Source organism: Melanaphis sacchari, unplaced genomic scaffold, assembly GCF_002803265.2.
Source record: "Melanaphis sacchari strain LSU unplaced genomic scaffold, SCAv2.0 Contig45_pilon_pilon, whole genome shotgun sequence".
Taxonomy (NCBI): Eukaryota; Metazoa; Arthropoda; class Insecta; order Hemiptera; family Aphididae; genus Melanaphis; species Melanaphis sacchari.
Genome location: NW_020271303.1, coordinates 646,897 through 659,470, shown reverse-complemented (window position 1 = coordinate 659,470; position 12,574 = coordinate 646,897). Strand labels below are relative to the sequence as shown.

Sequence of the window (12,574 nt, the reverse complement as noted above, 5' to 3'; positions counted from 1 at the left end):
ACATTTTTTTTCTGTATAATTACAATTAACTACTTAATGTTTATTGTGTGTATATTTTTTATGCTTATAGTACATATATGATAAAAAGTTTCTACTCTCTATAGTGAAGCTAGTAAAAGAAAATATTGTTATGTATATTCTAAAAAAAATGAATATCTGTAATATATTTTAAACTCTTTTAACAAAATTTTAAATTAACTACTGAATATTTTATGTATTGAGTACTTTCCTTTATAATATTAAAATATATATCATGAATTATGATAATATATTTTTACGTATTGGCTGCACATTATCATAAATTATTATACTTTTTTTGTTTGATTTATGAGGTCTGAAGACACTTTACTGTTAAGTTTCATGGTTTAATCATACGTTTGATTTGTGAAAATGTAGAAAATATTTACTCGCATGGGAAAATTTAGGAAAGCTTATCGTCTAGTGGTGTCTAACTATTTTATAATGGATAGGGTAAAACTAACCACTAAAAAACCCACCCATATAACCATTTAAATATTTTAATAAACATTTAAAAAAGTCTTCCAGTTTTAAATAAAAATTTTGAATAATGTATATAGCATAATTAATTGATCTAATAATATATAAATACTTTTGTTATGACTACCCCACCTACAATTTTTCAAATAAATATATCAGTTGTCTCACTATCATTAATATGAGTAATATTAATATCAAATGTTACTATTTATTTTAATTTACAATAATTATGATATAGTTTTATTAACAGTCTCAATAGTAATGATTAACATATTTTTGTATATTAAAATATTACAGTATTTTTGAGTAACCGTTTATATTGTTTATAGAAATATATTATAAATAATCAAATAAATTACTTCAATAATTTAACATTTTGTATTAACAATCATAAGTCTATTTGAATAGGTAATAACTTTGTAATTAATTCATGCATGATAATATATTGGATTTCTTAAGTTTTTTAATAAATTATGCACTCTTGTACTTATGCTAACATAATAGCTAATACTTTTGCTATATATTTGAAATATTGAATTTTTTAAGTAAATTTGTTTTATTTTATCTATTTACTATTTATCTATTACACGTATGACATCAAAATTCTATGTTTAATCGGAAATAAATTATTTTTAAACTTAATTTAAAAAAAAAAAAATTAAAATTCCACTGACTTAAGTTTTTACTTATAATATATTATATAAATATATAATACGAGTAAATAAGTGTATTATTTATAATTATTTTTATTAATAACTTAAGTAATTCAATTAGTTATAACGATGATGCCTTCTTCTTGGTTTAGATTTAAGTGCTCGTGTATGACGATTATTTGAAGTGTGTTTTAACCGACTTTGTTTAGTAGCATTTTTCGAAACGATTTGTTTGGTGACCTGCAAGTTATTTTGTTGATTAATTGCATCAATCTGTTTGGAAGCGTTATTCTGATTTTCTTTTTCACTACATCCAGTTATTTCAAGTATAAGAGTGGGGTTGATTTTTTTCGATTTCAGTTGACATACATCCATAATTTTAGTTAATTGATCTAAGTATAATTGAATTTGTTCTTGATTTTTAATGTTACCAAAAGTAATAGCCAATTTGATTTCATTACATACTAATTCAGCAAGGTTAAAAACCTTAGAATGATCCTTTATAAATATTGATCTATGTTTCTGAAAAATATTACAGTTATAAATTAGTATGGTTATGATAATATGTTGAACTTATAAAAATGTATAGTTATTTTATTTATTATGACACAGGAAAATAATGTCTGGATATCGAGTACAAGTTTGTTAATAATAAATTATAGTACTGTCTTTAGTAATGTGAACAAAAAATATTCAATTGAAACAAAATAATAAGTAATCTATGAGTTTAAATCGATTTTTTACCTTAATAATATCGCTATTAGCAATGTTTTTGTCATTAATTAACATCATGAATTGTTCCACACCGATAAGAAGATTAGAAGAGTCTTTGAAAAGTATCGAATAAGAACAAATTTGTGCCATTATTTTCCAGCGATAATCTCCGTCATATTTTTCAAATAGATTAATTAAATCTAGAACCGGCTTACTGCCTTTCTCGTATTTTTCTAGAGTAAGCATTAAATCGTTTTCTAACTCATCCTCTCGGTTTTCCACCTGATTTTGAATATTGGTATTTTTTAATTGACTTCCTTTTTCATTCTAGATATAACAATATATTATTTGACTATAAATTTTCAACTATTATTTACAGTATACATTTTATTAAAATTTAATACATTATTGTACGTTGTACAACATTAATATAATATGTTGTATACCTAATACATAATATATGGCATATTATTAAAAGATAGTGCAGTGATTTCATAACATCTGAATCTGGAGAATTCCAACGAAAAGTTTCCGCAAAATATAGTTAGAATTAATGGTTTATCTGCATTGTTTCCCCTTAGAATCGGTACAAATTTTAGGTGAAAATGAATTTTACTTAGCAATTTAATATTTTAGATTTTGAGTGAAGCGAAATATATTATTGGTTTTACAGTGAGGCATTTTTGTTTTTAAATTAAGAGTCTTTTTATGGCAGATAAACGATTCTACCTTAATGGAAAGTCAAATTAGATTATTTTGTTTTTTTTTTTTATGAAAATAAAAATAATAAAAATAAATAATTATTTGAAATTTTCATACAAGAACAAGTTTTTCAAATATTTAGTAAACATTTTAAATTTTAAATTATTGACTTTTTATATTTTTATTCTTTAAATATTGACAAAAATTCAATAAATATTATATAAGTCAATATAAAATTATTTGCAATAATTTTATAGTCGTAATTTTTTCGTTATGAGCATTTGAAGCTCAAATTATTACAAAATCATGAACATTTATGTTTTTATAAAAAATTTAAAATTTTTAAATTTTCAATATCAATAGCTTATGCTTAAATTATTAATTTAAAGTTATTCGTAAGTTATTCTTGTAGTAACTTAAAAATATTGAAAGTACACAACGTGCACAACTTTTTTGTACGCATTTGAAGTTTAATAATTATAATAATATTTAACCAGAAATAATTAAATTTCCTAGAATAATTTTAATTATTTTTATCATTTAAAAATATTAACAACCTTAAGGAGTAAGGACTTACAAGTTTTGACATTACGTACTATTAAGTAGTGTTTCATAAACGGAATGAAATATTCAAAATATTCAAGCTAATTTATGCATTTTATAAAACTTTTATTATACTTCGAACTTATTTACAGATTTTTACACCATTATACCTACGTTGATTAACTTAAAAGTTAATATCAATATTATTGTATAATATATGTTTTTTAGCATAGATTTAAGATATTAATCCAATTACTAAAATATATCATTTTACTAATATTATTATAAAATATCGGTAGGAATAGTGAGTGACATCCCTAATTTTTATATATGTAATAATTTATAATAAAATTTATATTTTACACATCTATTTCAATGACCTAACTACTTAATGATAAGGTTAATTCAAACTTTGAGTATAGAGTTGTAACTAAGTAGATCTACGGTTTTTTAATATTAAAGTTATTAACAACTAATAATTTATTGTTACCATTTCTATGTAAGTATAGACTAACTCTCTGAAGATTTCGATGCTTTTTTGAATTGCTCTAATCACCGTAAAATCGTGAAAAGCCATATTTACTGCTATCGATATAATTTGTTTAATAAGAAAAATGTCATCTTGGGTTAAATATGGCAGAATCATTAGAGATTTTGCACATTTAACAACTAAATGAGGATCTTCCGGTTCTAGGCTTACAATGGCCCTGAGAAATTAAAAAGAATATTTAAAACAATTAAGTAACTACGATTAAATTTGTGTGTATACTTACTTGATTAATTCTGTTATATTGAGAAAGTCTTTTTTAATTTTTTCCAATGCATTTTCATTTCCAGTTCTTTTTTCTCTATTATTATCAAAATAATAATGATAGAGTATTTTGTTAATCATCAAATGCATTCTGTGAAAATTAAAATATGGATTTGGTTCATTTGATAAAATAACTGCTTGCTGTATAGAGTCAAATTCGTCATCAGTTGGGCAAGATATATTGGTATTCAGATATTGTCTTTGAGCAGTCATGGCTATGGAAAGGAAATAATTCCACTGAACATTGTCTGGATCTAATTCACATGCTGTTTTTGCATACTGAACTACATTTTGCAATGATTTACCACCAATATCTATACAAATGGCAGCGTGTAAAGCATTAATTGCAGCTCTTGACTTTGAATCTAAATCGTTAAACTTTGTTATCATTTCAAATAACTGAAACATACAATTTGACGCGATTGCAGCATTATAAAATATAGTTTATTTACATCAAGTAGTACACAAGATACGATGGTGTTACGAATGTTTTCTTTTAGAAAAAAGAAATTTGTGAGACAATGATTTTTAGAAAAAAGTTTAAATATATTACATATAAATTGTCGTTCTTATTTATAATTATAACGAAATGTAGTTATTTAGTTACAATAGATATCTCACATATTATTATAATAATACCTATATCTAATTATACAACGACAATACATGAATTTGAATTTTGATATAAGTATTATTTTTTCTTTATATTTTAACTTTATTTGTATATACTGTAAAACCAGGTCCACTTAATGATAATAAAACTCGAAAGTTGTAACTATAGCAACTAATATTGTGATAGTTAAAGACTGCCCCACGTGAACACATAAGGATATTATAGTTGATGTTACGCCGTTATGTGTGTATTAATATTAAATATGTATATATTATATTATTTATTTGTTTTGTGTATGGGTATAGTTGTTGTATATTATTAAGTATTAAAGTTCTAAAGGTAATTTACATATATTATACAACTGCATACACATAGGTGTAACTACGACTTTGATTTTTTTCCTATGATAATGTTTTTTTTTTTTTTAGAATTATTAATTACTTTAAAATGCCTATTTTTTATAGACAAGTAATTTTTTCTTCTAATCTTCACTATTTACCCAAAAAGTTATGTTTACACTACTAGTCGACACATTAATGTTATAATAGATACATGAATAGGTTATAACTGAAATATTGATTATAGATCAACAAACATATCATTCATCATTATTACTGACTACACATTTGAGAGTTATAAACTAATAATCATTAAAATAATTTAATTTATTTTTTTGGATAACTATAGTCACAAAAAACTTTTAAGTAGAAAATTAATTTTAAGTTCGATAATAATTAAGATAAAATTATGAAACAATAAAATTTGAGCCTTACCACAATCTAACATAAAGTATATTTCAAGCGTGAAATTCAAATGTATATGATAATTTTGATATATGACGATATCGTATTTATTTTGAGCTGATTACATTTATAGAGTGATTATGCAACTTTAATTTTTTTTTTTAATAATAATTAAACATTTTATTAAAATGCGTTTTACTATAGGCGCTATAAAAAAAGTTATAAAAGTTATAAAAAAATTAATTTTTTAACTATTAAATGCTCACTTTTGGCGTGATGCGAACATGATAATAATATGATGTTTTATGTTTTATAATCTTTTAATTTGTTATCGAGCCAATTAAAGAATTTTACATGGTTTTTTTTTTTTTTTATAGCTTTATTTTTGAGTAAAATATATGGAGTGAACAAAGTTGTAATTAGAAAATATTTCTTGAATTATTAAACAGTTGGTATTATGATATTAGGTAGAAAAATTGAAGATAATTTAAGAAAGTTATGTAAAATATTATTTTAAAGTGGATATAATCGATGCATTTTGTTAAAGAATAAATTTCAAGTAGTTTTCAACAAATAATTGTGTATCTTGTCCATATTTTAGAATTATAGATAGAAGAGGTATTCGGATACTATTATTAATGTATTTATTTCTTATATAAACAATTATTATTGTTCAGGTATTCCGAAAATACTTGAATATTTATACTAAAAAAAAAGTATAGGAATAGCAAAGGTATTTTGAGAACGGAAAATATTAATTATATTAACAATCATTACCTAATTATTTTGTTGAATATAATAATGTATTATTAAACTATGTAATACTACATTTCTACATAATAATATACTTATACTTTACAATAAACTTAGTTTTTTTAATTCTTACCTGTTGACATTGCACTTTATTCATAGCGAATAATATATGACACAATGTAGACATAATGATATGTTTTAATCCATCTCTAATAGCCAAATAAGTAGGATCGTTTTTGTTGTCTAATTTATCTAGCCATTCCCAAATATTTAATAACTTATCGTGTGCTTGATCTACTTTATTCATTTTAAATAGTGCACAACTGATTATTAGATTGCTTATGAACCTGAGGAAGAAAATTCATTAATAAATTATATAATTTTATTTTGGTTTTTTTAAATATTATTTTATTGCTTATAATGTAAAACTATATAGTAAAAAGAAGACAAACTGAATACAGCATTGGGAACTCTTTTTCGTTTTATTCAATTTCGGATTAAAATGCGTGGTGTATTGTAATATCAAATTAAAAAATCAACTATAAATAATCACAGTCAAAAAATAATTCTGATTAGAAGTATGAGTGCTTGCTGAAATTTTCCTTCTATTTTAATGGTTGTCGTTTGTCGGGTTTTCTAACCGGTAGTATATTAATTGAGAATATCGAATAATTAACTCAATGAAGTGTACCTTATTGATTAGATGGGACTTTTAAAGCGTTAAGAGAAATTTATCAACTCAAAAGAGTGAATTTAGAAAATAATAATTAAAAAACTATTGTAAAATTAATACCTTTTTATCGAATTTCTAAAATACTTAAATTTTCTATAAAAGAAGAAGTATTACAATAGTTTATAATTTTATTAATTTAAAAACACTGATAAGTGAAATAAAACATTCGAAAATATATTGGCGTATTCTAAAAACTAATGAATTTTACATATATTATCTATTAAAAATAAGATAAATAGAATTTGATGGAATAATTAAGGCTATTTAGTGGATACATATACAATACATAATTCTAAAACAAAAAATATATTTACTTTTCAAATGAAAATCTGACTGAGCAAATATTCGTATTGTACTTGCCATATTTTTTTTCAATTCGATTATCAATTTTTTTTTTCCACACTTCAGGTTCGAAATTCCAAGTAAATGGACAATGTAATGATTTTAATTTTTTTTCCGTTATTTTACCAAATTTTTTATTAGTTACCATAGCTTCTTCTATACCAGTTTTTAAATCATCAATCTCGTTTATTACCTCAATGTCATTTTCAATAACTACGAACTTGTCAGCTTCAGTTTTTTCTGTAGTAAATTCTTTATATTCATTGTAAGGATCAAAAATCGAAAGATATGCAAAATGTTTGTCCGTAACAAATACGTTATCATTACGTGTGTCTAAATCGTTAAAAACGTCCAATTTGGGTAGAAGTTCTTTGATAATTGATTTTGAATTATTTACCTGTAGATAATTTTCATCAGATTTTATCGTCTTATTTTTTTTGTTTCTACAACAGTTTTTAAAAAATAACCAAATCATGTTTAATTTAAATCACTTTAATATACATATATTTTACACATAAAATATACGATTATTATAACAATAAATTATTTTAAACTATAATATTGTTAACGAAAGATTTTATTGAAATTAAATGTTATTTAATTTTTACAATTATATTATAATGAAAATATCACTGTCAAATTGTCAAAATGAATCGTAGAGTTATTAAAACGTAACTTATAAACACAATTAAATATTATCTTTAAGTTTCTACATAATAGGTAGGTATACTAAATAGATAATAGATATAATAAGCTAACAACCTTGTAACATACATCGTGTTTCACTTAGCAAATAAAAATTCTATAATAATATTAAAGTAATATCTAGGTAAAAACTAATAAATTAGGTACTTGTCATAAGTGTTGTATTTTTCAACAAGAATTAATTTTAAAATAAGTAGATTAGGTTAGGTTCAATTTTAACTTAAATTAATAGGTCGTACATAATTAGAGTTTAAATAGGTATCTTAACATTCATAAAATAATTTTCAAGCCTTACTGTATACAAGATTTTTTATTAAATATTTAAATACTTATTGATTAATTTATTTCTAACTAAAATGTATTATTTTACTCATATATATATATATATTACACCAATTCATTTGTTTTGTTTATTTAATTACGTATATATCTATCACGTATACATTATAGATATCATTAAAATATTTTTTCTGCGGAGTACCTATACTTATTTGTATTAACTTTATAAGAAATAGCTATAAAAAGTTACAACACTTACATTAACATTAAAAATATATTTAAATGGACAAAATTCATTTAATATTTATAAGATTAAATTATAATAGGTAGATACTAAAATTGTAAAATTTATACATACAATTATATAATAGGTATCATATATTTTTAACTTTTTTAGATATCCAGTAGCGCCGATTCTATGGTTTAACTGTAGACTGAGAATGTTATAACTCATAGGTAATTATTAAGTGGGTGTTAGTAGACACCTCGGGCTTGACACTAGTAAAAACTAGATTTTAAACTACTATGTGTTAGAAAAGACTCGAAAATGTATTTATAATTAGTAATAAAAAGGGAGTTAATGAATCTTTGGTGGGCTGAGTTAGATATACTGTTGTACATATAAAAATTTGTCATAGGTTTGTCATAATCTCAAAAATAATTTATTTAATAATTTATTGATCAGTTTAACTATTTAAATTCAAACTTTAATCTTGTTTAATTATATCTATGGTCTTATTCAGCTAGACATATTATTTTTGATAGAAAAAATTCATTACTTCAAAATTATTTTTTGGAAAGTATTTTAATTCTTAATGCTCAATAAATTTTAAAGAATAATCTTTTTACCTATATGCTATTTGTAATTATCTATTATTTTATTATTCTATGGTATTATGATGAGTGATGACTCAATTAAAGGTTATTTTTAGTTTTTGACTTTACAAAATTATAAATAGTAAAACTTATTAACAATAATATATTGAGGCCCGGGTCTAACGATTATTACAATAGTTCCAAGATTTCAATGCAAAGTCCATTACTTTTTGGGTGCTCTAGGACAATGTATTCTAATTTTTAAGTACATAATTCGTTTCATGTGATAGATACCTACTTCAAAGGTTATACTTTTATTTCGCATTTTTTTTTTCATTTTTAGACTGTTATTTAGTATTTTTATTTTTTATGTTATATTTTTTATTTTTAATGCAATATGAAGGCGTGGTTTAAGCTTTTAGCTTAAATTTAAAATATTATATTGAGAAATATTATTGTTTTTATTTTTCACTTGTACAAACAAATAACAAGTAAGAACAAAATAACAAGTAAGAACAAAATAACAAATATTAATTGGTTAAATGGAAAGAGGTGGATAATATATATTGCGATTGTATATATTTTCAGTAGATATTGTTTATTTATTGTGCATCTCTAATTTTTGTTTTTGTACTATTGTTATTTGTTAGATTAGTTTAGATGAAGTGTTAAAAATAGGCACCAAAAGTTAAGCGTTAATTGTCATATTTCTTACGTGAATGCGTGTCTATAAACATTTTTAATAATTTTTTATGGCATTACTACATCGAAAGAAAGTTATTTAGGCCGTTAGTGCATTTTTGGTAATTTATTAGAACATTTTTTGTTAGCTTTTAGGATAATTATTAATTACTTAGGTATTATGTAAATCCTGCAAGTCTTAGTTATGATTAACCTAATGAATATACCAAAAACTAAGATAATGTTTCGTGAATTCTGTAATAGTTAATAGTATAATCATAGGCGTAGTTAGTTAGGGGGGCTTGGGGGGTTAGTCTCTCTCCCCCAAAATGCAGACGAAGCCCTCTACGAGTTGATACATGTCTACTCCTAGGAAGGCTACAACCCCCTACTCACCCTTAAAAAAAAAACCCTACGCCTATGAGTATAATATTATACATACTGTAAACAGTGTGTAAACATAAAATAATAATATAATCAAAATAATAATAATAATATGACGTACTTATTCCTAAAATTGGGATGTACGATAATATATTTATTAGTCCGTAACGTTGGTTACACTGTTTCAGAAATTTCAAGATAATAACACAGAATTACTGTATTTACAATAATTAATATCCATTATCATTTATCACACAGACTGTTAGATATAGTGCTAAGGAGTTGACGTTGAAATGTTGAATGGTTCATTTATAATCAGTGATTAATATTATTATTAGTTTTTTAAGTATTGAATCATTAATTCTAATTCATATTTTATACATTATACACAATATATATTAAATTCATTTTTTTCTTGTGTTTATAGTTCATTTTTAGTAAGTAATTTTAATTTTTGATAGGTAATGAAAATGTATTGATTTTATTCAATTAAATTAAAATAACTTTTATACAGTGTACACTTTTTTTTATTTATTTATTATCTATTACAATTTAAATTTGTAAACAATTTTTTGTTGTGTTATAACAGGGCGAGATTAATCTAAAATAATTGGCATGAATTTTCAATGTTTAACCATTGGAATTATTTGATAAATGCTGACAATAATCGTAAGTAAGCTATTATAATTTTTTCTAGGATATATTTATTATTATTATATTTATTATTTAGTTGTTTGATAAATCATAAAATTTAAAGTTCTTGTAAAATAATTTTTGTTTGATGTTTGAAAATTATTTTGGTTTATAAAATAATTTTGTATTTCTTTTATAATATAAAAATTATGAAAGAATAAACTTTTGGCTTTTTAATATACATTTTATATACTTATGGTTTATTTTGGTCTTATATATCTAAACCTATTAGGTACATATTTTTCTGATAGATTAATTAATATCAAATATGAAGTGATTCACTAAGTATGTACAGTGTACACCTCAATTTTTTTCATTTTTTAATGGATTTTTTAAAATTCTAATTTTTAAAATTTTTAAATACCTACACTTAGATTATACTTCAATTTTTTGAGATTTTTTGTACCAGGTACTTTAAAATTGTTATATGGCAATGTAAATTTATTTTTTAAATTAGTACTCTTCTTTTTTACTATAAATTATTTAGTGAGATGTATAATTTAATCTTGATGTTTTCAGTTATTAAAATGTTTATATTAAATGTATTTAAATATATTGGTTTATGAAAATGGCTTTAAAAAAATATCAAATATATGTGTTTATTTTAGGTACTTGAACCATTTTAACAAATTATAAATATTGATTTTAATTAATATAAATCATTAATATTTTCAAATTACCATTTCTTCCAAATCTATTGTCATAGAGCTATCATTATTAGTGCACTAATTTAAATAGTACTTGTTTGATTTTTGATTATGATATGTCAAAATTTTTAATATTTTCATAAAAATTATTTGCTATAAAAAGCAGTCTTCACTTGGAAAATAGTGGAAAATAGTAGTTTGTATTTCCAAAGGACATTATTTAAGTATTACAAAAAATCTTAATAATTTGAAAATATGGTTTTCAAGTAAATTAGGAAAATTAAAAATCAAATTTTGAATAATTAAATTATTGAAGAAGAAAAAGGAAGGGTGCATGGTAAGTGAATCACCCTTTAAATAGTTAATTAACATTAATGGATCACAGTGCAATTCCATTACAATGGAATCATGGAAAATTATTACATTTTAAAATTATATTTACTAATCAATTGGTATCCCAAACTTTCTAATTTTTTTTTTTTTAGAGCTAAAGAAGTAGGTATGTTATTAAATAGTTATTGGTTATTAAATATGCTTCATAAATAATTGGCAGGTGTTAATATACCTGTTGATTTCAGAATTCAAATATATTTTTATCATGTTTTTAATCTATTGATTTTTAAATTTATTGAATAATAAAACTTAAAAGTAAATATAAATTATAAATATGATTAGTATCCATTTATTATTATTTAATTTTTTAATGTTGCCTGTCTCATTTAATAAATATTTTGTCTCTTATCTGATTTTATTGTATGTCGTTAATCGTTATTTATATTTCTACTGATATTTTCCTTTAATATTTTATGGATGTAATTTGTAAATTTACGCCATAGGTAATAATTCATCGTTTTGCAGTTGATCTTGTCCAAGATCTATAAATATGAAATATATAAACCTCTAAGATAGTCTTATCTTACATTTTATGTTTTAATAGTATAGAAATATGAATATTTCAACATGTCATCTGCTCAATAAATTCATGTATTGAATTCATGTCATTGCTTATTTTTTTTTTAAATTTTTATTCCAAGTATATTCTTAATGCACCCAATATTTGTTCAGATATTTTATTGATACAATTTTATTATAACTTCATATTTACTTAGTTGGTAATTCAATGGATATTACTGTAAAGAATAAATTACTAAATACTTGATATAATATTGTAATTGCTATAGCTGATGACTATTAACAAAATACCTATACATTCATAAAGTATTCAACCACTTACTGGAATTATTTTTTTACTTTGTTAGTAGTG

General features: G+C 22.5%; 1 protein-coding gene across 1 annotated transcript; it reads right to left on the bottom strand.

Moving 5' to 3' along the window:
• Window positions 1–1,210: 1,210 nt before the first annotated feature.
• On the bottom strand, window positions 1,211–7,580 carry LOC112598130. Its single transcript, XM_025344488.1, has 6 exons — window positions 7,078–7,580; window positions 6,164–6,377; window positions 3,884–4,320; window positions 3,601–3,817; window positions 1,896–2,192; window positions 1,211–1,673 (listed from the first exon to the last, which is right to left on the bottom strand). The coding sequence occupies exons 1-6, from the start codon at window positions 7,578–7,580 to the stop codon at window positions 1,269–1,271; spliced, it is 2,073 nt and encodes a 690-aa protein (XP_025200273.1). The 3' UTR covers window positions 1,211–1,268.
• Between the last annotated feature and the right edge of the window lie 4,994 nt (window positions 7,581–12,574).

Bases quoted from the DNA above. Each gene is read 5' to 3' on its own strand.
- LOC112598130 (XM_025344488.1), bottom strand. From the start codon at position 7,580: ATGATTTGGTTATTTTTTAAAAACTGTTGTAGAAACAAAAAAAATAAG. The intron at 6,378-7,077 runs GTAAATATATTT...TTTCTTCCTCAG, and splicing joins GTCAGATTTTCATTTGAAAA to GTTCATAAGCAATCTAATAA. The intron at 3,818-3,883 runs GTAAGTATACAC...TTAATTTCTCAG, and splicing joins AATATAACAGAATTAATCAA to GGCCATTGTAAGCCTAGAAC.